The sequence below is a fragment of the Ictidomys tridecemlineatus genome, chromosome 4 (assembly GCF_052094955.1).
Source record: "Ictidomys tridecemlineatus isolate mIctTri1 chromosome 4, mIctTri1.hap1, whole genome shotgun sequence".
Lineage (NCBI taxonomy): Eukaryota > Metazoa > Chordata > Mammalia > Rodentia > Sciuridae > Ictidomys > Ictidomys tridecemlineatus.
The window spans coordinates 86,532,467-86,559,950 of record NC_135480.1 but is presented as its reverse complement, the minus strand read 5'-3'; the positions used below and the strand labels follow the sequence as shown (position 1 = coordinate 86,559,950).

Sequence of the window (27,484 nt, the reverse complement as noted above, 5' to 3'; positions counted from 1 at the left end):
TCAGGATTTTTTTTCCAAGTAACTAGTAAATTGGAATGCTATTAACTCATGCAAGGAGCAAGGTTGGAGAAGCAGATTTTGGAGAGAACATAATTTGTAATATGTTTTCCCTAATTTCTTAATACTCAGTTTAGTCTCTGTCTTCCAAACTGTTGAAAATGCAGGGAAATATTCCACTTATTTAAAAATAAGAGACAGAATCAAATATTATATTGACTAGAGGGACCTCAGAGACTACTTAAAAGCAAGGAAACAGAAGACCAAAGAGTATAAATGGTGTTTTCTGGTGGTAAATGTCTGTCTGATCCAATTGGCTAGGTGCCACCACAGCTCCCCGTGAGCAGAAACACTCATGATTTATGTAATTACTCTGGGCTTCAGCTAGGGCTGAGGAATATTGACCCAAACAACCTTTTGGCCTAGGCCAATTATGCTTTTATCTGGCTATAATCTAAATGAGAATAAATTTAACAACAGCTTTGAGACTATTTGGGGAACATATGTTGTTTCTTAAATTTGATCTTCATCATAAGAAAATCCCTCTTCATAAGATCAGAAACTAATATCCTTTAAATAACATTTATTTTGGGGTAATCACATTTTGTAATGAAAATGAGTCAGTAGTTTAGAATTATAAGCAACTATTTGACATTGGGCAAGTTACTTTGGGCCCTGGTTTCCTCATGTAGAAAGTAACTATATAATTAAAATAATTTTACACATTTTCTTTCTAGGAAAACTTAAGGCAGACACTTGAAAAGCATTGAGGTTGAAAGAGATCATTTCTAAATGTCTTTCTGCACTTCCAGATTGTGGTTCTACCATTATTACTTTGGTAGGTATAGTAGAAGTGCTGTAGAAATGTATCTCATATCTGTAAAAATTTAAGTATGATTCCCTCATTGATTAATGGCCTTAATAAAGAATCTCAGTGTAGAAGCATAGAGGAAATATGAACCTTGGGCATATTTAAAATTTTCCAATGTAGCAACATATTGCAGTTAATAAAAAGGGGTTTGAGTTATATTTGCAGGGGCTGGAGGAAGATAAGAATAACTTCTCTACGGAAAATTGGAACAAAGGTTTTTGTGCATTTGTTACCAAAGTAGTCAGGTGTTAGTCACCTAGGTTTGCTGTGTTTGTACCAAAAGAGTGGTTTCACTGATTTGACTAAGTTTGTGTTTTCCTTACTTTAGGGAAATTATATGACTTCTACAGCTTGAGTCACCTTGAAAATCCCATTTTAAATACAAGCACATTGGCCGCATCCCTGAAATTTGAATATAGTTGTAAATGGAAAAATTTATATTCCATACTTGGCTCAACAGAATTTGTTGCTTTCCTACCACTGGCTGATCACTGTGTAGTCTTCAAAGTACTTCAGAGTTTTGTTTTGGTAAAATTGGTATAAAACACCAATTAAAGAGGAGATCAAACAACAACAACAACAAATATGATTAACACCCTTACTACTAAAGGCAATGTAGAATTGTCCAAAAAAGGTTTACCCACTCTGAGGGGATGTGCTTTGTCTTCCCCTTTTGGGGCAGAGTAGAAAGCAGCAGATGTAGGGCCAGATGCCTAACCAGATGCTGCATTTTTGCTGAACCTTACATTCCCCAAAACTCACTAGTCATCAGTGCTCCTAACTGATGCACCGGGTCTTTTAAAGCTCTCAGGAGCAATGAACCACTGACTCTGTTCTGCTTACCCTGTTTCAGGAGCTTTCCTCCAAGAGGGTATGGCAATATTGCCTCCTCATTCTGCTGTCTTTGTGCCAAGTACTTCTTTTTTCCAACTTAATCTATATTAATTAGGATGTACAAAGGTGGAAAAGATATATCTTTATATATCTATATTGAAAAAGAGAATGTTTAACATAAAGGCCAGTCAGTGGTTTCTTATTGGGGTTCAAGGAAGAGAGTGGCTCTCAAATAGACACACAGTGGTTCTTAAAGTTATTGGTGATATAATTAGGTGGGGAAAGATAGGGAAATAGAGATGATCTTCTTATTAGTTTTAAAGTTGTAGTTCTCTACAGCATGTATGTTTCACACTAATAAACATAAGATTAAAAAAAAGATGTCTGAAAATCCAAATTTACAATCTTGTTTTACCATTTATTATTCCTATGAATTTGTTGTATCTATCAACTTAGGATGGTCATAGAGTTATAAGTGGAAATTTCCAAATTGAGGAAAAAACATGCACAACATTGAAACCCTTCCACCAATTCTGTGATAAGGAACATTATAATTCTCATTTTGCAGGAAGCCAGACAGTTAACAAATGGCCAAGCCAGAACTAGTCCATGTCTGGTTACTCTAGCGTCTGTGCTTTTAATCACTGTAAATCTGGGACATTTGATGAAAATCTGAGCATAAAATGAGAACTTAAAAGTGCCACATAAAAATGTGTGACATTATGATGCTAGGAATAGTATGAGGATAAAATTGTAGAAAATACATTGCTTTTAAAAGTCCTTGGGCAATACTTACTAGGATGCTTTCTAAAACTTTGCCCTATGTCTCAAAGTCATCAACTCATTTTAACAGAGGATTATGGATTCTTAGCTGTACAAAGTGAGTAAATAAAAATTGATATATTTAATCTTGTGACCATTTTTATATAATATATGCAATTATTCTATTCCACAGATCTGTGATATATTATTAATTAGATTACATCCTTTTGGTAAAAGAAATCCTAAATGAATTGTCATTTTGTGAGAAATGAGGCAAACATGATAACATCTATAGAGGAGTCCACTTCCCTTCCCCTTAGCCTCATGAATGATGCAGAACCATTAGGAAGAGTCACACTTCCTTGATTGATGCACTTCATTTTAAAATTTAACTCTCTGGTGTTAGAGGTTATTTGTATGGTATAGTTGTTATGCATTTGTTTATTCATATAATAAATGGAATTCTAACTCTATTATGAATTTTTAAAAGTTTCTTGATACAGAATAAAAGAGTTTGAGAAACTTCTAAAAATGTAACAAAGCAGAGTGGTACCAATTCAGTTTTTAAATTCTTTCTTCTTTCTACTGCTTATTTATTTATTTGTAGATTTATAAAACATTTTGTTCTTGATCTTATGCTTCGCCCTGAACTCCAAAAATGAGTTCGTGTTTTAAGGGCACATGTATATAAGAAGAGAAAGGGAAATATATAATCAAGAATGAAGACAAAGATTAGAAGACATTTTAAGAACATATCAGTTACGCCCAAACACAGAGCATGCTGAAGATTAAAAAATAAATACTGGGCAATGAAAATGCCCTTTTGGCCATGTTGACATCACATACTTTTTTTTCTTACGGTACTTATTGTATTTTTAATTGATACAAAATAATTTTATGTATTTGTAGAGTAGATTGTGATTTTGCAATACAAATATACAATGTATAGTGATCAGATCAGGGCAATTAGCATATCTACCACATTTATCAAACATTTATCATTTTTTTTTGTGAGGAGAATCCTCTCTTGTAGCTATTTTAAAATATACAATGAGTTATTGTTAACTATGGTCATCTTACTATACTGTAGAGCAATGAAACATATCCCCCCTTTCTAACTTTAACATTGTACCATTAACTAAACTCTCCCTCTACTCCCTTCTTGCTACCTTCCCAGACTCCAGTAACAACTGTTCTCCTCTCCACTTAAGGGATCAACTTTTTAGTTTCCACATGAGTGAAAATATGAGGTATTTGTCTTTCATGCCTGGCTTATTTCACTTAACACCATATCTTCTAGCATCATCCATGTTGCTACAAATTACAAGGGTCCATTCCTTTAAGGCTCAGTAGTATTCTATTGCCTATGTGCACTAATATTTTTATACATTTATAACTTATTGGATACTTAGGTTAATTCCATTTTTTGGCTATTATGAATAATGCTGCAATCAATATGGACATACAGAAGTCTCTTTCACATACTGACCTTATTTTCTTTGGACATAAACCCAGGAGTGAGATTTCTGGACCATATAGTAGTTGTATTTTTAACTTTTGGAGATTTTCCATGCTGTTCTCTATAATAGCTGTACTAACTTACATTCCCACCACAGTGTAAGGGTTCTCCTTTATCTGCATCCTCACCAGCACTTTTATCATTTATCATTTTAAAAAATATTTTTTAGTTGTGGTTGGACATAATACCTTTATTTTATTTATTTTTACCTGGTGCTGAGGATCAAACCCAGGGCCTCGCAAGTGCTAGGCAAGCGCTCTACCACTGAGCCATAACCCCAGCCCTCATTTATCTTTTTGATAATTACCATTCTAACTGGGGTGAGGTGATATCTCATTGTGATTTTGATTTGAATTTCTCTGATGTTAGTGATGTTGAATTTTTTTTTTCTAAATCTTCTGGCCATTTGGTATGTTTTCTTTGAGGAAGTCTGTTCATATCATTTGCTTGCTATCAGGGTCTTGAAGGTCTTGATTAAGGAGGATTTGAAATTGATAATAGATGAGGCATAGAATTATCTTAAGCTGAATTCCACAAATCACCAATTATAGTTAATATAAAAAGTTGGTTTAAGACCCTCCTCCCAGTTTTACCACTAAGAAATCTGAGACGCAGAGAGAAAACACAGATAGTAAACTCCAAGATCAGGATTCCTAATATGGTCTGTCTTCCTTCAAAGCTGTGTTCTTCCAAATATTTTGAGAGGTTTCCCCCAAATTGCCTCAAGTCCAGATCTCTAAGGACTCAGTTCTCAGTTCCCTTAAAATTCTCCTTAAGTATTCTGAACTCAGGATTTTGAATTCTAGAAGCCCCAAATGCCTCAGGAAAATCAAAACAAAACAAAACAAAACCCTTAGGCTGGTAACCCAGTAACTGAGTTCTGAAACACAGATCTCCTAAGTTGGAATCCTGATCTCTTAGGAAATTATTCCAATCTTCATTTTTCTACCCTAAAGTAAAAGTTCTGAATGTTCAACTATGAACATCAATCTGAGTCTCAGGCCTTCAGTTAAACTGAGCCAGGAACCAGAAATTCTCCTGGGGAAGGGGCAACTCTTGCACATTCTGGTATAAGGGACTACTGACTTATGCAAGCATGGTTTTCTGTGCCTGGAGGTCTACTTTTCATCTTGTCTCTTTGCAAACCCTCCCGCATCCTTAGACAAAGTGACATTTTCTCTGAATGCTTTCCCTGTCTCCAGACTGGGTTGAAATCTGCTTGCTATTCATTTATATAGCATTAATTTCCCTTTGATAACATTCACTATTTACTACCATTCCCTGTCATTCCTTGCTTTCCCTGTGTGCCTAGCACAGTACCTGAAACATGTTGATAAGGATAATAGTGAACATTTGAATTGTTGAATGCATGGATTGAGAAATGGATGAGTTTGGTAAGTATGATAAAATCATACCCCATTGCAATGAAAGGCATTCTGCAATTTTTTAACAATAAATAAAAACCATGCATTGCTTGGTCCAACCTTCTCTTTCTCTGCCTGTGCTCTGTTACAAGTGGCAGGCTCATATGGACTGTTTGGATCTAGCCCTCTTGGAGATTGATAGCATATTCCAGCCCTATTAGTGATGTCTATTCTTACGCAGCACTGTTATCTGTGGGAATCAACAACTTTAGATTAGTCTCTTCACAACCTTTTCAAATGTATATGTTTTATACAAACAAGATGTCAATTGAAGATCAAAACAAACAACCAAAATTAGATTAGCCTTCTTCTCACCTGAAAAATCTGAGTTGTTCTTCATAAACTTCACATGAGCATCAACTAGAAATTCCAATGGATGAATCTTACTTACAGGCTCATTTTTAAGATAATGGACTGCCTGAACTTGAATGTGGGTGTCTTTTCTGACAGATAGCTTATAAAAGGGGAAAAAAATAAGCTCAGAAAGGTGAGAACTGATGAGACATCAGTGACTCATAATACAAATGCACTTACCATTTTCTTTGTGCAAGTGTTTCCATCAGTGATTTCTGAAGGAGTTTTTATGGCAAAGTCAAATTCACTTGCACAGCTGTGCTGTGTTGTGTGAGCTTGGCCTTCCTGCTCCTCTCTCCACACTTTTTGCACACTGTCCTCTGTCTAATGGGGACAGCGTCACTGTACACTTCTGTGGGTGGCATCAATGTGCTCATTTGTCCCCAGACTTTGAGCTGGATTTAGCCCTTAGGAGGCACCTATGAGATATCAAGAGGTAGGAGAGTGAGATCAGTAGCCCTAGCTTTCTCCTTGAGGGTGGTCTGTTATCCTCTGTCAAAGGCCAGAGCCTCTGTCAAGTAGCCCTTGCTTACAGTGACCTTGCTTAACTTTTGATAACTGCTCCTTCCTTATGTCCCTTCAGGCCTAAACCTATATTGTCCTACACATTGGCACCATGTTGAATTTTCCCAGTTCCTGCCTACACACACTCTTTTCCTTCATTAAAAAGCACATAATCTAATTTATGTGTGATCTCTTTTTTCCTGCCCAGAGTCTGTCTCATACAGAGGTTATTTGTGGAATAGGAAAATATTCTTGCAAAATACACAGGACTTTGACAGTTGTTGATAATAGAAGCAAAAGTTTAAACTTCTTCCTTTGATGAGATAATTGTAATACATTTTGCTTGTATTACACATAAACTTTTTAATATTCCCAAGAGTACTCTATCAAAATAGATCAAAATAAATGCCTGTGCCCATAACTCTACTGAGGAGCATTTTAAAGAAGAAAGACATGACACATGAAATAAATTAAAACGCAAATTGGAGGGTAAAAAGGAAGTATGACATTTCAGACATAGTTGTTTTATAAAAAGCCAAGTTTCTATAACTGTGCCATTATTTACTCAGGTTCTCATTCTCTCACAGTTTGGCTTTTGTTTTATACAAACAAGATGTCAATTGATGATCAAAACAAGCAACCAAAATTTGTAACATGCACAAGATATTTTTCAGTCACACTTTTGCTAGCTCCCACGGAAAGTAGCAAATAGCTCAGGCTCCTATCATTTAGCCCATGGAGTAGTGAAGCAGCCTGTGATGTAGCGTGACTGATCAAACAGAAAGTTGGGATGTGATGACATGAGAGGAATTCATGGGGAAAATTGAAGCTAATCAAGTCAGAATGAAGACTTTGCTATCTAGAAAACTATCTGGAAGTTAAAGGGATTTGGTAGTATATTGTGAAGATGGGTGGTCATGCTCTATGTGCAATGTCAAGGACAAGCAAAAATCAGGGCAGCGGGGAGAATATTAGTTCTGCTTTTAAGGATAAGAAAATCTCCATGAATGACATTAAAAAAAATAATGCTTTTCAACTTTCTGTGTTCCCTACTGAGCTTTCTGTTTATGTTTCTGAATACAAAATATTACATATAATCTACCAGGACACACTATGATTCAACCTTTATGTTTTGTTTCTTTTTTGTGTAGGGTTGTACATTGTAATGATTTGAGGTCAGGTTAATAGGGAATGAAAAGACTGTGAACTTTATTCCTTCCGCAGAAGCCATTCATGCTTATGACAGTTAGGTACTAAGTGCTTGCCATGGGTCACTCTGAGTGGTAAATTCTCTGTGAATACAGCAAAATACTTTTTGTCTTCATGGGACTAAGGAAAACCACTTTAATTGTCTACTGCTTCCTCAATCCCAGAGAAAGGCTTGGGATTTGTGGTAAGAGAGTAAGTTGACAGGTTAAAAACAGGTTTACTGTTATAAGATTAAAGGTACTTTTCTCATTCACCCTGCTAAAGTAGTCTGCAAACTTGCTAGTTGTATAATTGTTGAACTCTAAATGTTCAAGTCAAATTCTTCCCATGGATAATTGTGCATGTAATAAAATAAAGATTTGGGGATTTCCTTAATTTCTGATTTCCAAGGATGAATCCACAAAATCTATTCTTGTGTCTTCTATGTTTCCTAGAATGGTTATTTTAGTTATATGCCATTTATATTTTTAATACTTCTGCCTCAGTAGAAACATGCTTTAATTAGAATATTTGCAAGGATTTTTAAACAAAAATTAAAAGTTAAGCTGAGTCTTTTTTTTTTCCATTTTTTTCTCCAATTTTGTTTCTATTTTCACCTTAAAGATTTTCACCTTCCTATCTCCCTCCCGCCTAAGCTGGGTCTTAATAGTGGAGGTTAGTTTGAACAACAGCAATTCCATTTGATAAAAGTGCATCATATTTGAACAGGAAGTAGAGAAAATTACTCCACATGCTCTGGACTCAAGCTCACAGTCCAATCTACTCAGAAGCTAATTTGTGTGGCTGGCATTTTCGATAGAGATAGATTATTCCATCCCTCACTATCTGGGGCAACAGCCGCTATTTTTTCCTGCAAAAACAATCAGGGAAATGAGGTAGGTAAAGGCTTGATTTTCATCACCTAATCAATATTTGAGTGTCACAGGGCAGTGCCTAATTACACATTTTCCTAGAACTGGTATTTACATATTGTGATAAACAAATTGAAAACTTCAAACAGGAAAATGTAGGCTTTTAAACATTTAACCATGCTAAAAATAGCTAAATACATAAAGGAAATTTCTTAATTTTTTTTTTAAAGAGAAGAACTGACTTGGAAAAATTGTTCTTTAGCTGAAATGAAATATCTGTTTTGTTGCTATAGTACTGTGAACTGAGTTGTTCAATTTTTATAATAGATTGTTTCTCTATTAATGCATAATTCTAAAATATAGCTATATAAAATCAATTTTCAGAGAGGTGATATAATCTACTAATATTTATTATCTTTCTTGAAAGGTTTCAAATGTTTGTTATTTAGGAAGTTGTTTTACATATTTTGCTTTTGCATTTAAAAGCCGGAGATGGTACTGATGTTTTTCTCACACCACTTGTAACAACAAAACAAAACAAAAAAGTCTTTAGTTGCTTCACTACACTGCAGTTAAGAAATAGCAGGAGAGCAGCAGAAAAGGCATATTATTCTCTTAATATACAAGCGGCTGCATGTTATCTCTCTACTCCATGCAATAGGTACTGACTTCATTGTGCATGCATTTTAAAAAAATCTTTCCAAAGCAATAGAAATGTTTATGTAAACATTCTGTATCTGGATTTTCTATTAAGAGAATGTTAAAGAAACAATGATAATCCAGCCCTTTTAATAAAAAATATATCTGAAATTTATGTTATTCCATTTTATTAATATTTGTGCACAATGACCAAAACAGGAGATATTTTAAGACTGACGATAATTTTCCCTCTCTATGGAAATGTTTTTGCTGTTCCTTTAAGAGGATGGTAGTTATGGCATGAACACAATAAGAATGGAAACCATAATCATGTAGAAGGAAAGAGGACATGTTCTCAGGAATAGTAGCTTGTAAAGATAGAATTTGCCCCCTGCCCTCAAATAAATGATAATTAGAATAAAAAAGCATTATTTCAAATTTTTAGAATTAGAGATGTCGCAACTCCAGCTTATTCTAGTTCAGTGTAAATTTAGGTGTATCACATGAACAAATAAACCTTTGGAAACCAGAATTTAAAAAATGAATTGAGATACAAGTAAAGTTACTGATAATATTTTTTTATTTCTTTAAAGAGACAAAGGTCACTTACACCAGTTTCCATCACAGTTCTTGACTTTTTCATGGGTCTTCTGATAAAAAACAGATAAGTAATGATAAGTACAGGCATCTCTCTCAAAAATACATTTTTCTGTGGGCATAAAAGTCAATACAATCTGAGTTTAAGGACTTTCCACATTCATAACTCCAGTTGACTCTGAAAATAATTATTTGAGATAGGTTAGAATATTTTATCTCCAATTTTAACAGACAAAATGAACAAAAGAGAGGCTTGATCCTTGATCTCTTGGTAGTTGGAACTATTTTCTGTCACATCTTTGGTTCTGTCTTCTAGCTACTTGAGAACTTTCCTTGAAAGTTTGCACTCCCAGTACATCACTCTATTCTTATGAATCCCCTGATCCTGATACATTTCTTCCTTAGTTTTATACATTTTTTTCTTTTTTAAAGCACTGTCCATGTTCACCTGACACTTTTTCTTCCCCTAATCTTTGAACTTTCTCTTTTCTGCCGCAGAAACTATATAAAATAATAAATGCAGAAGAGAGAAAGTGGAAGGCTAAAGATGCCATCAGAAGCCAGAAAGGTGACAGAGAAGGAAAGAGGGCTAAGAATTTCAGCAGGATGGTGACAGGTGGCTGCTCATGTAACTAACCTTGTGTCTTTTCTGCCTCATCTGTCCTGTTAACTCAGAAATAATGCTGCTCTTCTACAAACTCCCCTCCAACTCAGGATCACCTCTTGCCAAAATCAACATTAGGTTCAGCCTAGCTCTCCTAAGGGAAAACGGCACTCTTAGAAATTGTATTGGAAGAAGTATTTCTTTAAAAAGTGGAAATGAGTGTCTATTAAGGATCAGCAGCAATTTGTGGGAAAACTCTGATGTAAAATACAGAGACCAAAGTAAACAAATACAAAAAAGCAACTTGGGAGTAAGTTCTCTGAAATGTGTCCTGCTTAGACAGTTTTGACCATGACCCCAGAGATAAGAAAATGGATTGTACTTTTGGTAACAGAGAAGCGTTACAAAAAGAAAAATTTAAAGAAAAAGAAGATGTATTTGAAAATTAAAAATAAAACAGCAGAAAAAATTTCTTTAGGTATATTAGAGGATAAAGTTGCAGAAATCTCCCACAATAGAATGCAAAAAAGATAAATCATTAGAATAGGAGAGAAAAGATGAGAAAATTAAAGGACAACTTTGGAATGCTAACCATTAAAATCAAAAGAGTTTCAGAAACAGAACTATGAAAGAAGAAAATAAAATCATCTGAGAGATAGAAAATCATTATTTTTCATATTTGATTTGAAAAGTTTACATTATTACCTTTACTTTTAAAAGGTTGTTTCTCACTCTCTCATATTGGTGACTGATTATGGGTAAAAGAGTTATTTCCTAAGTCTTTATACCACCTGTGATTGAGAAACGCATATTAATCTCTATATGAATGATATGGAAAAATTATGGCAGTTTCCAGTCTCCACCCCAGATTGAAATGTTAAAATCTATAAAGAGCTTGGTGTTTTTAAAAAAGTTCTTGGAATCCATTAACAAACAAATGCATCTTCATTTTATAATATAGTAAGTCTAGAGATGATGAGATAACATCTAATATATTGAGGATTGCATTAGATGACTGGCACGTCATTTGGCACACTAAAATGCTCTTAATATGATTTGTTCACAATCTTTCTCGTTTATTGCAGCCGGGGCACTGACAATAGACTGACTCACCGGCGGCAGACGGTTCTTCGTGAAAAGGGGAGAAGGTTAGCTAATCGAGGACCAGCATACATGTTTAATGACCGCTCAACAAGCCTATCTATCGAGGAGGAACGCTTTTTAGATGCAGCCGAATATGGCAACATTCCAGTGGTGCGGAAGATGTTAGAAGAATGTGTCTCCCTCAATGTTAACTGTGTAGATTACATGGGCCAGAATGCCCTGCAATTGGCAGTGGCCAATGAGCACCTGGAAATTACAGAGCTGCTTCTCAAGAAAGAAAACCTCTCTCGGGTTGGGGATGCTTTGCTTCTAGCTATTAGTAAAGGTTATGTTCGGATTGTGGAGGCAATTCTCAGTCATCCGGCTTTTGCTGAAGGCAAGAGGTTAGCCACAAGCCCTAGCCAGTCTGAACTGCAACAAGATGATTTTTATGCCTATGATGAAGATGGGACACGGTTCTCCCATGACGTGACTCCAATCATTCTTGCTGCTCACTGCCAGGAATATGAAATTGTGCACACTCTTCTGCGGAAGGGTGCTCGGATTGAACGGCCTCATGATTATTTCTGCAAGTGCAGCGAATGCAACCAGAAACAAAAGCATGACTCCTTTAGCCACTCCAGATCTAGGATTAATGCCTATAAAGGCCTGGCAAGTCCAGCTTACCTGTCATTGTCTAGTGAAGATCCAGTGATGACGGCTTTAGAACTTAGCAATGAGCTGGCAGTGCTGGCCAACATTGAGAAAGAGTTCAAGGTAGGTCTTTAGCAGCAGGGACTTCCTCCTCTTTAAGTTGAAGTCAAGATATATTTGTAAGCTTCCATGATGTGTGCTAGTTACTGTAAATACTAGGTAATTTTATATTTTTATTCAACAAAACTCCTTATAATTATTATAGTAAAAGTTAGGATTGCTATCCTTTAATAATGACTAAATCTACTAGACATCTTACATTTTTCATGTCTCAACATTATCACAGCCTGGAGAAGATATTATTGGTTCCTGTCCAGATGGAGAAATAGAAGCATAGAAAAGTAAGGCCTAGGCTTAACAAGTTGTAAATGACAGAGCTGGGATCAGAATGCAGGTGTGCTACACTATAAGACTCAGATTCTTTCTCCTTTGAAGCACTGTTTTTATGTTCAGAGCATAATGAAAATAAATGAATCTGCTTAAAGAAGTCACACTTGGACTTGAAAGATAATGTGTACATGCATAAGTGTAAAGAAAAATGCAGCTGCTAGGTAGAGCTGTAAGCAACGTGCATAGAGGTTCTGAGAAATACTTAGTTCCTACCAGGTTGCAGCAAATTTACATACAAGATGAAATTTCACCTGTATATGGCAGAATGAATAGATTTTGGAAGGCAGAGAATGAGGGAAAAGATATTTTAGGTTAGGGTAATGGCAAAAACAGAAGAAAAAATACTTGTAGATATTAATAAAGCAGGCAATTAGAGAGAATTTTAAGCAGTCTCTTAATAGAAGGCATCTGGAGAGAGAAATGGTATCAGATACTGCCATTGTTCCTGTGCTCTGTGCTGTATTTGGAGAGGATTAAAGCTCAGATTCTTACCTCCAAAGAATCCCCTGGCACACTTCTAAACTCCCTCTGTGGGTTATCTGACCGATCTTACAGTGTTCCTATTCTATCATGCATTGCCATTGTTTAAGATGTGTATTCTGCCTTACTAAGCTATATGCAGCTTGGAATCAGCTCTGATGTATCAGTTTCAGTGTTTTACACAGTAAATAATGATCTTTTTTTTCTTTCTATGCTATATGTTGTGAAGAAAACTTGTTTCTATACTCTATACCTTGGGAGACTGAAGCCCAGGCTCTCTTAAGAAGCTTCTTGATGCCACTGAAAAATGGTTTTACATTGCTCTATGGGATGACATTTGTCCATCTATCTAGGTCCTATCTCTCCAGGAAGGAGGGGAAAATGTGAATGGCGATAGAAACACTTAGAATGTGCTTGACTTCCAGGATGAAGGCAGGTGTTTTCCCTCTAGCTATCTGGCACCTAAGAGTACAGGACAAGCGAATGATCTTTTCCCTCCTTTGGAAAAGTACAATTTTTTTTTTTTGTACTTTTCATTAAACTCCTAGGACTCAATGATTCAAAGAACTGCAGATTCAAATTAATGTAATTTCTTTGAAATCTGATGAATGTAAATTACTTTTAAAATTTATATTTAGTTTTTATGTGATTCTACTGCTTAGGTTCCAACATCTCTATTTCTTTTATTGTATCTTTGTTTATATACTTCTCAGACACTGAAGACTGTCATATCCTTTACTGGTTCATTCATTCACTTGCCTACATCTTTTCAACCTCTGTTTTACATGAGGATGGAGATGTAAAACACATGTAGACAATTCAGTCAGCAATCCTGCCCTCTATTAGTTTACAATCTAACGGGAGAGAAAAGATCTGTGTGGTATACGTAACCCTGTGGAGTGAAGAGCAGGCTAGGCTCAAAAGTGGGAAGAATCACAACTGGAATGTGAACTCCCTGTGGTGCCTAAATGCCTTGCAGAAAGTGGAGGTCTCCACAGGATTATGAGTATTAGGAGATCTGCTCACTCTGTCACTGACTCATCACACTTTTTTCCTGCTCTTTTAAGTGTGATGTATGTATGCTGAGGCACTTTTTCTCCATTCCACCTTGCTCTGTTAGTTCCACTGTCTTTTAGCAGTTGTTTAGAGGTCTTACACTCTACGTCAGTGTTAAGGCAGAAGAAGAGATAATTCTGAAAACATAAATCTTTTTAGTTGTTATTCCTAATGACTTTAAAAGTCATTTTCAAAAATTAAGTTAGTTTACTGTTTAAAGAGGGCAGTAGTTTTTAGAGTATTTTAAAAAGTATTCCTAGTACTTGGCAAGCACCAGTTTTTTCAACTTAGGAACCCAACTTAAGGGTCCTTATAATACACAAAGAAGGAAAGCAAGTTCGTCCGTCTGTCCCTTCCTCCCTCCCTCCCTCCCTCCCTTCCTTCCTTCCTTCCTTCCTTCCTTCCTTCCTTCCTTCCTTCCTTCCTTCCTTCCTTCCTCTCTTTAAATAAAGCAGCCTTTTACAAATGCAAATCAAAAACCAGAATGTTTCTTTCTTGCCAGCCATCAAGCATTAAAACAAATATTCTATTCTTTAACACATTTGGGCAGCGAGGTAAAAACAGTCTCACATGGGTGTGAGCTTTGTGTTAACTCCTAGAGAAGCCCACATTCTCTTACTACCCATGGCTCCTGTCACAGGGCTGACAAGACAACAGAAGTTAATGTCTCTGAGGTGAGCTTTCCAGTGAGTTCTGCAGCTTTTATTCTTCAAAAACAATGTTTTTCTTATTTTGAAACAATATATAGTCATGTTAGAAAACAATATTATAAAAATAAAGAAAGTTTGAAAAATCATTCCTAATTCTGTTACCAAGAAACAAACATGGATACATTGCCAATATGTTGCTCATATCTTCTAGTCAGGTCCTGTTTTCAAGTCCCCCCCTCCCCCAGCCCCCGCCGCCCCCGCCCAGCGTAAACAGTCAAGCTTCTTGGAGTTTCAGGAAATAAGGCAGCTCAGTTTGCAGAAGTTGGACCAACTCACGCCTGGTCTACCTCACAGGGACCTGAGAGATTGTTTATCAGGAAATCCTTCCACCTGTGTCTTCAAATTCTTTGGCTCCCTTTCTACCTGAAAGGCATTTGAAACATTCTGTGCTTATTTGCACATTTAAAAAACTGATATCTCTTTTTTTTTGTAAATTTACATATTTTTAAAAAATGATTTCTGCCTAGTATACACATTACCATTCAAATACAGAACTCAACTTGCTCTCTTAGATGTATGCAGCAGACTCTAAATGCTATGATTTGGCGCTGATCATTGGCTGTTTTAAAAATACGTGACATTTTTAATCTTCAGAATAGTCACATCTTCCTTTTTCTCCTTGAATTTTCATTTCTAATCCAATTTCCTCTCCAAAATGATTTCTAATGTAATATTTTCTTACTGTAAAATCTCTTTAACAATCACATACACACACATACACACACTTATGTATGTATATGTATATGTAAAGCATATACATAGAAGTATGTAACATATGTGAATACGATATTTTAGAATTTGTTTATTTTTCCTGTGATGATAAGCCTCTAGGTATTAAAAATTTTTGAAGAGAATTAGCATCACATATTTTATTAATACATGTGATCAAAACTACATAAATTGAACCCAGTTGTTCAAAATAGCAAATATATGTAAATTTTGAAAAATTTTACCTCTATAGTATACAATTCTTCTTGGGAATACATTTTTAGTGGTATTAACACTTTTGCTATGTGTTTAGTGAAAGAAAAATGTGTATACAATATAGCTTTAAACTACTACATATTATAGCCAGCATGTTAGTCTTTGTTAATAGGATATAGAAATTATTAAAGATTTTATCAGGTAAAATTAGGAGGGAATTGATTATAGTTGGAATGAATATTTTATATGACTTGAGAACTACTTACTGCTTTATGCACACTAGATCTGAAAGAAATCACATAAATGTCTTACACATGGATGTTAATAAGTATCCTTTGAAATTTTTGAGTCCTAACAACTATTTTAAGTCAGATTTAACTCACTAACCTTCTCTGCCTTGCCCATGTTGAGATAATTTTCTTTGTAGCTGATGATATGTTCAAAAGATGAGTATTAAGATGAGTATTAACCTTAAAAGAATCACTTCCTTTTTAATACATGAAAAGGATTTTTTTTAGTACAATAATCTCCCTGTATCTGCAGGGAGAAGACCTTCAGTGGCATGGTTTCATGCCTGAAACCATGGATGGTACCAAACCCTACATATATTATGGTCTTTTTTTTTCCTATACAGACCTATACCAATAAAATGCCTTTTTGTCTCAATAAACATTCATTGTACTTTCCACTGTTTGAGGTGTGAAAACAAAACTAGCACAAATTCGCTTTTCCCTCTTCACATTTTACAGATAGAATATTCATTCATACCATGGGTCTTAGCAAACTCAGCATGTAATCTTTTTTTTTTCCCTCAAGTCAAGAATTTCTACTTTTTACTTAAAAGAAGCACTTAAGGGCTTCTCTTTTGGCAAATATGCATGGCTACACTCTTAAGCTTTAGGATCATTATTAAGTAAAATAAGAGCTTCTCAAACACAAGCACTGTGATACCACAATAGAAAATTAGATAATAAGATGGATGCTAAGTGACTAATGGGAGGTAGTATATACAACATAGATGCATTTGTCCAAGGGATAGTTGATGTCCCAGGAGGGACAAAGTGGAAGAGTGAAAGATTTCATTATGCTACTTAGAAAGGCATACAATTTAAAACTTATGAAATGCTTCTCTCTGGAATTTTCCACTAACATGAACAGGGGTAACTGAAACTATAGAAAGTGAAACTGGAAAAGGGGAGTATTATATCCAATAGTCCTTATTGATGCTCTGCTCTTATTGGACTTTCACTCAAGAGGGATGCATTCTTTTTTTTTAATTTTTATTGTTGGTTGTTCAAAACATTACATAGCTCTTCAAAACATTACATAGCTCTTGACATATCATATTTCACACTTTGATTCAAGTGGTTATGAACTCCCATTTTTACCTTGTATACAGATTGCAGAATCACATTGGTTACACATCCATTGTTTTACATATTGCCATTCTAGTGTCTGTTGTATTCTGCTGCCTTTCCTATCCTCTACTATCCCCCTTCCCTCCCCTCCCCTCTCATCTTCTCTCTCTACCCCATCTACTGAGGGATGCATTCTTTGACAATTTTATAGAATGAGGAGGTGAACTACATTAAAAATGATCTCTGTTTCTGTCACCATATGTCACTATATGTATGAACTGAAAGCATTATAACATGAGCCAACGTGTTGTATTTCCATCACTGTTTCATCTTCAACAAAAATATGTATTAATGCAGGACTTCCTGTACTTTTATAGCTCCTTGGAAAGTCCATGTGTTTCTGCTTGAAGACAACTAATCTATTTTATGATGGTCAGAGAATAAGAACTTTCACAACTACTTTCTAAGCTCCAATGTATAGCTTCTCTAAGTTCCCTCCATGTTTTTCTACTGCCATAATAATCCATAGTCCATTAACAACAGAGACTAGGGGAGTCGCTTCAAAATATCTCAGGCAATTTTAGACTTGTGCCTAGAATATTCTAAGCCAAACAAGTTTCTTTATTACTTGTAACACCGAGCCTGTAGCTGGCTCCAAGCAGAGGTGGTTTTTTAGTCAGCTTTTTTGCTTCTGGGACTAAAAGATCTGACCAGAACAATTTTAGGGGAGGAAAAGTTTATGTGGAGGCTCCACAGTCCATAGAAGGCCAGCTCTATTCCTCAGGGCTTAAGGTGAGGCTGAACATCATGGGAGAGAGAGGGAAGCAGCTCACATGATGATCAGAAAGCAGAGAGAGAAGTCTCCACTTGCTAGATACAAATATATACCCCACAGCTACGTTCCCCAATTCCCACCTCCTCCAGCCACATCCTACCATTTCAGTTCCCACTCAATTAATCCCTACCAGCAGATTAATTCACTGATTGGGTGAAGACTCTCACAACCCAATCATTTCTCCTCTGAAGCTTCTTGCATTATCTCACATGTGAGTTTTTAGGGGACACCTCACATCCAAACTATAACAAGAGGGGACACCAGACCACAGAAAGAAATCTAACAGATGGAGCAAGAAGAAGAAAACCAGTAGGCCTTAGAGAGTTGTAAGCCTTTAAAAGGAGAATGAATATTCAAAAGACTTTTTACCTTGTATTATTGTATATTTCAAATGAGCTAGAAGCTTTTGAATGTTCTTACCAAATAGAAATGATAAATGTTTGAGGTGATGGATATGCTAATTATCCTGATTTGATCATTGAACAATATATAAATGTATTAAAACATCGTATTTGCTTCATACAGACATATGATTATTATCTATCAATTACAAATAAACTAAAAATTTTAGAAAGAATTAAAAAGTTTTTTACTCATTTAAATTCAATATTTTATTGAATCTTAATCAATAGCTTTAGGCTTTAGTAGCATGAAAACTTGGGCAAATTAAGCTTAAAATTGAGTTAAACCTAACTTCAGCTGTACACACAGACTTTATAAAACATAGAATCCTCAGATTGGCTGTTTTTGATATTAAAGGAGAGGCAATATTCCTGATTTATATTCTTGATTCAAGTCTAAGATCTTAGCGGGAATGAAAAGCTTAAAGGGATACAGATCAATACCAGGGTCAGTCTTGTCAACAAATCCATTTCCCTAGATTTCTGATTTCCTTTTAGTATCTCACTCTGTACCTATGACTTAGGTCTCTAAGCCCTTTTCAGAACGTGCTTACATTGTAGTTTGTAGCAATACACAATGTTTCCTTTTATCTTTCCTAAACTAATTTATTTTAGATAGCAAGATGGTCCTTATCACTGTCATTCTGGATAGATAGCTTTTCTGGAGCTTTTCCAGCTCCTTTATGTCTTCCTAAAAGTCAGTGTGCTGACATGCACATGGCCCTCCAGATGCCTCTGCTGCAGACTTTAAGAAAGAGGGATGGTGGAGAGACTCACTCGTGCTGTATCTGTTTCTAAGTCATTGCTATGTTCTGGTGTATAATGTTAAAAAATAACTAGTGTTGTTTGGGAGAAATATCCTGCAATAGAAAAGTAGTTTTTGTTAGCAGGAAGGCAATATGATTGTTATCAGAACTTTCTGACATGTGAAGTAGTCTGCACGGCAGAATCACATGCAGGACTGAGACTGACCAAAGAGAAGGAGGAGATATACCATTATTGAGCCTGATGAATTATTCTAAGTGATTTACACTATGAATTTTTGATATAGTAACACTTAAGTCCTCCATATTTGGGGGAAAGGCCAGAAGTGAAGTAACTTTTTCAACGTCCAGATAGGTTTTTTACCCAGCCATATTCTTCTCTTTGTATCAGTCAAAAAAATTTATTGATCACCTATTCTATGCCTCCCAGTGTGCTAGGCTGTGCAGTTTCAATGACAAGTAAGATAGAATCCTTGTCTTTAAAAATATTTGAGTCGGGAAGCAGATATGTAAGCAAGTAAACATAGTTAAATGATGGTGTGTGTGAGAGAGCACGTGTGTGTTCTAGAAGTTTGCTCATTGAGTTTCTTTCACAGCTTAAAATAGATGGGGTAGAGAAACTCTCATTCTGGCAGAAATTTAGGTTATGACAAGTCGGCTTTCAGGGAGGGAAGTTAGTATGGCAATATGCTATAGGAGGCTCCACAGTTCCCTCAACTTTATAGCTTTAACAGGACCTGAAAATTTCTATGCTTAGGTAAGAATAAAAACTGATTATCCAACCATATGTTGAGTTAAACAAGCAGCCACTACTATGCTAATAATCAACAGAAAAGTCAATAGAATCCGAAATAGCTAGCGAAATGTCTTCCTTTACTTGTTTTATAATTATACCCCATTTCTTTTACCTTTCCTGTGGAATAGTATCTGATTAACTTTTATGTCTCTTAAAACCCCACATAGGTCCTCCATAATGCTTGCTAATCATCACCACATCCACTGAGATGGAGCTCAGTGATCATTGTACCATTTAGTGACAATTATCCCAAGAAGTAGGAGAGTTCCAGAGTGACATTTGGTTCCCCACGCATGACTGGCGAATGAAGCAGGGTCACTCATCACCATCTCAATAATAATATTCTCTACTTACCTCACATTTCACGTACAGATTTTTATTTTACAAAACTTCCATCTTTGCAAGACTGTACTATCACAGTACCAATGCTCAGAGCATGCGTGGATCATTGTTTAATTTCAGTGCAGATCACATCCAGGAATCCCAACATGCCTTTACTTTTATTAGTAAAGGTTTATAATAACTGATTGAGGACAGCTGGATATTGTTTATGTAATAATGAAAATAATAATAATTACTGCTGATTAGCACTAGTCCTGTGCCAGGAACCTGGTATTTGTTACATTGTATAATTTTCACAGCACCCTTAGAAGTGGTTAATATTATTGTTCTTGTTTCGCCATGAGTGTTATGAGGCTTTAAGTCAATTACTAATAACTAGGCTCAGTGTACTTTCAAAACCAGGTCTACTCTTCTTACAGTTGATTACCAAGAACCAAGCCTTGTATTTTTCCTGACCCTATTGGTTTCCTGGGAAGTCAACTTTATTCTTTCTATAGAAAAAACACTCAGAGATTACAATTATAGATCACAATATTTCTTCTACTGTATAAAATCCAAGGGTTTTAGGATGACATTTTGAAAGAACTATTTTAACAATATTTTGTTTTTCTGAATAGTCTCTAAATTCTTTTAACTATTGTCAGTTATCTCTTCAACTGGAAGGACAATGGGCAAGCACTCATTTCTAATTTATTAATGTAAGGTATATGTGTCTGACCCAAAGACAACCCAGTGTTAAATCAACCTATTAAGTCAACCCTTTACCTTTGATTTTCCTCTCAAAGAACCACAATCTCAGTGGTACACACTGGGTAAAAACTACTGCCAAAATTTCATTTTAAATGAATTGACATGTCAAGTTGAGAGAACTTAGGATATGAAAGCATTTGTAAACGGATCCCTATGTTAAAAAAAAAAAATTTGTTTTTCTGAAAGCAGAGTCTATTCCTTTATTTTTCTTCTTTTTAAGAAATAGGTATTTTTGCTTGAGAATGTTAATTAGAAAAAAGTCTAGGTTAGTTATTAAATATCACACAGATGAATAGGAGTTTGCCATTCTACATAGTTTCTGCTAAAAAAATTTCCCCCACACTTGAAGGATCACATATGCTCTCAAAATACCTAGTTTTTCTTGAGCCTTCTTAGAATCCTAGACAGTATGGATTTTGGCAACTACTTTGTTATCTTTTAAAGGAAAAGGAATACTTTTAAAATTGAACAGTATATACAGTAAAGCTAGGAACATCAGGTTTTGTTATAGCTCCATGAATGTTATGAATACACAGAGATGGCCTGTTTCTAGATTCTGCCTTGGATGACATGAAATAAAATAGTTATACTTCATTGAATGATTGATAAATTCTCAGTAGCATATGAAGTGCTTTGCATGTATGATCACTTTAACACTTCTTTAATTCACTTTCAGTTTTCTGACCTGTAAAATGAGTGTAAAAAATAGCACTCTCAGAGTGATTTGAACTTATTTAAGGTCACATGGCTAATAACTCGAAGAGCTTGGATTTCATTACAGGTCTTTGTAGCTCTAAAAGCCCAGGGATCCTAACCACTATAAATAGTAGACGGGCAACATCTGTACTTCCACATCTCAACATTTATACCCTGGCCCTAATCAATTATGTTGTGAAAGGGGCAAAGCTATTTCCTCATAACCCTGTTTTCATAAATATCCAACCAGACACCCTTTTAGAAGTAGTGTGGGCCATTCTTGGTCAAGAGATAGTTTGCTTTCTCAGTTTGTTTTTATAGAATCTGTTTGGACTTAGCAAAGTGTAGTCTATTAAGAAGTTACTGTTTTGAAGTTCACATGGTATATTTCATAGAGAGGAACCTACATAGGTGTTTGACACAGACCTACTGTGAAACTGTGCCCGGGATAGACTCCCCCAAATACTGACTTATTGATAGACATCCACTTACACACACATTTCTCCAGAAAGTTCCTCTTGATCCTTCCAAAGAATTTTTTTCAACCTACAACACATAATAGTTTTAGGATGTGGAGAAAACTAACTTTGAATCTGCAAAGCTGAGTTTAAGAGCAAACTTTCCTGCTGAAACTGTGACTTCAGGGAACCTTAAATTTTTCATCTGTGAGAATGGGAATAGCATTTGCCCCACTTGCTTCACACCCCATATTTATTTCAAAAAATCAATGTAAGAAAGCATTCTATGAAGAAAAGATGAAATGGCATTATTTTTAAAGGCAGGGACTTGGTGCCAAACAGATTTAGCTTTTAAACCAAATTTTAACACTTACTGGCTGCATGATGTTGACACATTATTAACCCTTAGCAAGATTATTGTGAAGATTAAATGAGATACTAATGATTCCCCTGCAACATAACAAGCTCTAGATAATAGGTTTTCTTGATTAAAATTTACATATGTGTGACCTTTATTAAGAAAATAAAGAGAAAGGAAATATTAGAAAGATCTGAATGAAGATGTGAATAAATGTTGTATAGAAAGATGACTTGAGTTTATGGTAATTTGGGTTTGACTTTCACTCTCTAAATGACTGCAGAATATTAGGCCACATGGTACAAGCTACAGAACAATAACAAAACAGTGAAAGCATTTTCAATAAGTTTTTTTTTCTCTAAGGAGAATCACTCAATTTTTAGGGTTTATATCTATACCTCATCTTTTGATCCCGTGTTTGGCATATAAAGTTGCTTGATAACAACAATTGGTTAAAAAGATAACTGATATGTGCTTGCTTCTCCTGGAACCTTTCTAAATGTTCAGTCTCTCAAGTTTACCAGCAGTTCACAAAATCTATCAAAGATCCATCAAATGTGCATTATGAACCTAGATGAAATTATGACCATGAAGCATGCAATGTATGCAAAGCACGAAAATGATGCTGTGGAAAGTATGTTAAAAAAAAAAAACTAAAGATGAATTTTTCTCTTGAAATGTACCATCCCTTAAGACGCTAGTAACTTCTGCTGTGTAACAGAGTAAAATCTGCTACTTCTATATTATTGTTTTTTTATTTTGCTTTGTTTTTCTTAGAATGACTACAAAAAACTGTCAATGCAATGCAAAGATTTTGTGGTTGGACTCCTTGATCTATGCAGAAACACTGAAGAAGTTGAAGCCATTCTGAATGGGGATGTTGAAACACGGCACCCGGGTGATCACAGCCGTCCCAATCTGAGCCGTTTAAAACTTGCCATTAAATATGAAGTAAAAAAAGTAAGGTCAGGCATGAAGCCCGTTTTCATTATTTCAGTTCCTACCACTGCTAAATGAGGATGAAGGCTTGGCATTGTTAGACTGAGCTGGGTTTTTCTAATTTACAGTTTCACTAGGCAGATTCTCTAATGAATCATACACATGAGAGGCACTCAATCAGCACCACATGTCAGTTTTTTTAATTTAGACTTATTTATGCAGAACATAACAGTGATTGCCATTTTCTTGATTTAAGTGATGATATAAAAATAGCCTTGTGTGTACAAATTATAAGGTGATTGTTGCATGATAGGGATCTCATTAGAGTATTTCAAACTCAACTACATTTTTCCATTTGTTGATCTTTTTCAATACAGAGCCAATACCTTTAATTCCTTCTTTAGAGCATTTGAATCCCCTCCAGCTATATCGTTATCTGAAGGATTTTTTTTTTCAGTTTTTGTCTTCATGCAGTGGTGCCTACCCCTTTCCTAGGACATGTAAGATCTTTTTGTTCCCTACCCCCATACCACCCCCTCTATAGGAAATTGAACCCTGGGGTGTTTAACCTCTGAGCAACATTCCCAGACGTTTTTATATATTTTGTATTTAGAGACAGGGCCTTGCTAAGTTGCTGAGGCTGGCTTTGAACTCATTTGTAATAAAAGTAATCCCTGTTTCTTGCAAGTATTCAAATAGTACAGACATAGCTTACCTTATTTTGTCCAACGTTTAATGGAGAGTGACTAACCATTGTCACATTTTTTTTTCTCCACAAATTTATATCTTGGATATCTTCATGTATCAGTCAATAAATATCCACTTCTTCTCTTCAAAGCCTCCATTGTTGTATCAGTTTAATCAGTTTACTGTTTAAGGAGGTTTACTCCATCCTTTAGATAGTAATTTATTACAATCTTGACTTTTTTGTACAGTGCATACATTTATGGAGCTTGTTTACTTGCATGAGTTATATCTGTAGACAAAATTCCTGATGTGGAATTGATATGTCAAATTTTCATTTTTAAAATTTAAAACATTTGTTAAGTTTTCCTTCCAAGCAGGTACACTAGTTTACACCCACCCACAGTGTATAAGAGGGTTTACCTCTTCCACCCACAATGGATGTTACCAAACTTTACCATTAGGAGTACATAAACATTTTATCTAGTTTTAATTTATTTTCAAAGTTAATCATCCTTAAGACTCATTTGTAGTTCTTTTATATAATATTTTAATATTCTTTACTAAGTTCTATTTTGGGTTATTGTTTTTATATACTGAATAAGTTTACTCTCTGTTTTATATAAAAACTCAAATAATTGAGAAAAATATTTGTAAAAAATAAACATTTGAGAATAAAAAATTCTGTAAAAAGTGATATTTAAAGTTTTCTTAGTTGAATTTCTGTCATAAGAATAAAAAGATCTATCAGTGGAATGGAACAGGCAGCCCAGAAACAGACTGACATACAAAGGGGAAGAGCAGAAAATAGGTTCGCATTTTAGGTTAGTGCAGGAAATGTGGTCTAAGTTTTAAAAAGTCTACACATTTTGGCTAGTGTAATCTTAACCTCACTTTTAATAGAAAGACACACACACACACACACACACACACACACACACACACACACACACCATGCACAAACACAAATCACAAAAGCCCTTGTGGAAAATATTGATAAATCTTCTCATAATATTACGTTTCAAAACAAATTTTATATGCTTTGAAAGAAAGCCCGTTAGTCATAAAATAAAAGCTTGATAAATTGGAATCTCCAAATTTATACCATATGTAATAGAGCCTCTTACCATCTTGCTTGATGTCTGTTAATTAGATGTTTCATGTTTGTTCTTTAATTCCAACAATATTTTTCATGGGAAAGAACAAAGCTAAATATTAGAACATGTGAGTATAATTTATGCTGAACCGTTCTTTAATCAAGCTGTTAAATGTTTTCTCACTGCCCTGCTAGTTTGTAGCTCATCCAAATTGCCAACAGCAGCTTCTCTCCATATGGTATGAAAACCTTTCCGGTCTAAGGCAGCAGACGATGGCAGTCAAGTTCCTCGTGGTCCTCGCTGTTGCCATTGGACTGCCCTTCCTGGCTCTCATTTACTGGTGTGCTCCTTGCAGCAAGGTAGGTCTGTGAAGCCCGCAGCTCTGTTATCTACCAGAAGTATGTGATAGGAGGGCAACATTCTATTTCCAAAATGAAAATTTCATGGAGGTATAAGTAGTGTTTAAATAATCTGTTGTTCTTCATATCACAAAATAGTACACTTTTGCTAGGGAAATATAGAAGTAAAAGTGGAAGAAGAAAAAATTCACCTCTAATATTACTACTATTAATGTGTGAAAGAAAACCTTAGTTACTACATTAATTTTTCGCCTTTCAGTCCTTTCCCTAGGCACATCTATGCATATACTTTTATATATTTTAATGGAATCATCATAAAAATTATTGATTTCTACTCTTTGTTTTTCCTCTGGCAATGTTTGAGATGGGAGTTCTGTTTTGTGTTTATTTTAGCTGATAGGACCAGACAATCGTAAATGACAATCATGTAAATCCTCATGTGAACTTATTTCAGTTAAGAATATTTATATCAGGGACAAAGTACACCAGAAACCAACAACAAAAATGGACTATTTTCTTAGCAAAATCTATTTGAACTTTGTGAGGAATATCAACCCACTTGTCTCTTAACCGCCTAGAAATTTGTGTCCTGGCTTGCTAACAATCCTATTCCTCATGTGTTTGAAGACTTCTTTTTAGATCTGATTAAGTTTATATGTGAGGCAAATTGAAATAATTCTAAAGCTGCCTGTGTTCTGGAGCATGTACATATGTGCTATGTGGAAGCATCAGCTGATCTCCATCTTGCCATTCTTAAACATGTACCCAGCTCATCTTCAGACACATGTAACACATGGGTACAAACATATACACCATGATGCCCAACATATCGCCTTCTTATTACTTAGTTACATGGCTGATGTTTTAGCCATTTAGAGAGCTCTCAAAATGATTCATTCTAGAAAGCTGATACAAAGTCATTCACACAACGGGAGATTCATACTTATTTCTAGTGACTGTGGTAGGAACTTCTGGGAACTAGACATTTTCTTATGACAGTAAAATCCAACATCATAGTTTTTCCACCTTAATATATATATAATCAAAAATCAATCTCTAGAAATAACATAAATGAGGAATATAAAATGAAAATAGTGATATTTATTAGAATAGCATTTATTGTGACAGATTTTCTCCTAGAAAATTAGATTGTTCCCTCTTTTCACAGGAAGACAAATTTCACTTTGCAAAATAATAAAAAAAATCTAAATGGTCCTCAATTGAACATAAGTTGCATCTATGTATATATTTTGTTCTACTTCATATTTTCTGTCTTTGGAGATTTAAGCTGAATTATCTGTTATCACTGTGATCTGTTAAAATATTTTTTTTGAAGTTAATAATTATCCTTTCCTATAACTATAAAATTCAAAAGCACAATGCCTTTTAAAGCATCTGGTGCTTTGAGACAGGCTATTTAAAACAGTTCTTTGATTTACACATTTCTTGAATTTTGATTGAATCCTAATTAACCTGATTTCCTTCACTATTTCTTCTTCTCTGGCCATGTTTTTTTCTGGCATTTGTTTTCCATCCTCATTTATGAGCAATAAGGCAAATAATCACATTAAGTGGACATTTCAAAGGATTTTTTTTCTGTTTTACTTTTTTTTGGTCTTTTGAAACATCATGATAAAATCTATTTTGTAATTTTTCCCGTTAGCAATGAGCATAAACATTATTTGCTGGTTACAGGATTTACTTTTTACTGGAGAGGGGAAATAGCTTCCTTTGAATGGATGCTTTTAAGGTATATTTAAAATATTTTTAGAATTTCCAATATGTCCATGAGAATTGATCCAGATCTGGTTGTTGTAAGCATCTGTCTCTTCATAGAAGCCCTGTTTCTGTTTATAGTTGGTTTTCTGTCTTCAGAGGGCTTTTCTCTTTCCTTTTCAGAAATTATTTGTCCTTACTTATTCACATTCTTCTATAGCCCAAATATTAGTTGCCACTTGCTCATTATAATAATAATAGGTTATACTGTGACTTCAAATAATCTTGGTTTAAGCTAGCCTTAACCCTTTTGATTCCTATGTGTTGGATATTCAGGCATTTGGTCATAAACAGATACCTAAAAAGAGTATTATATATAACTTTTAAAGTCAAGCATTTCTTTGTATTT

General features: G+C 35.0%; 1 protein-coding gene across 2 annotated transcripts in view; it reads left to right on the top strand.

Moving 5' to 3' along the window:
- The window catches only part of Trpc6 (transient receptor potential cation channel subfamily C member 6), a 112,687-nt gene that overhangs the window by 57,722 nt on the left and 27,481 nt on the right, over window positions 1–27,484 (top strand). For both annotated transcript variants that reach the window (XM_078046913.1, XM_078046912.1), the window contains exons 2-4: window positions 11,251–12,025; window positions 23,058–23,240; window positions 25,195–25,359. In XM_078046913.1, the coding sequence (XP_077903039.1) occupies window positions 11,251–12,025; window positions 23,058–23,240; window positions 25,195–25,359 (1,123 nt within the window). The remainder of the gene's footprint in view (window positions 1–11,250; window positions 12,026–23,057; window positions 23,241–25,194; window positions 25,360–27,484) is intronic.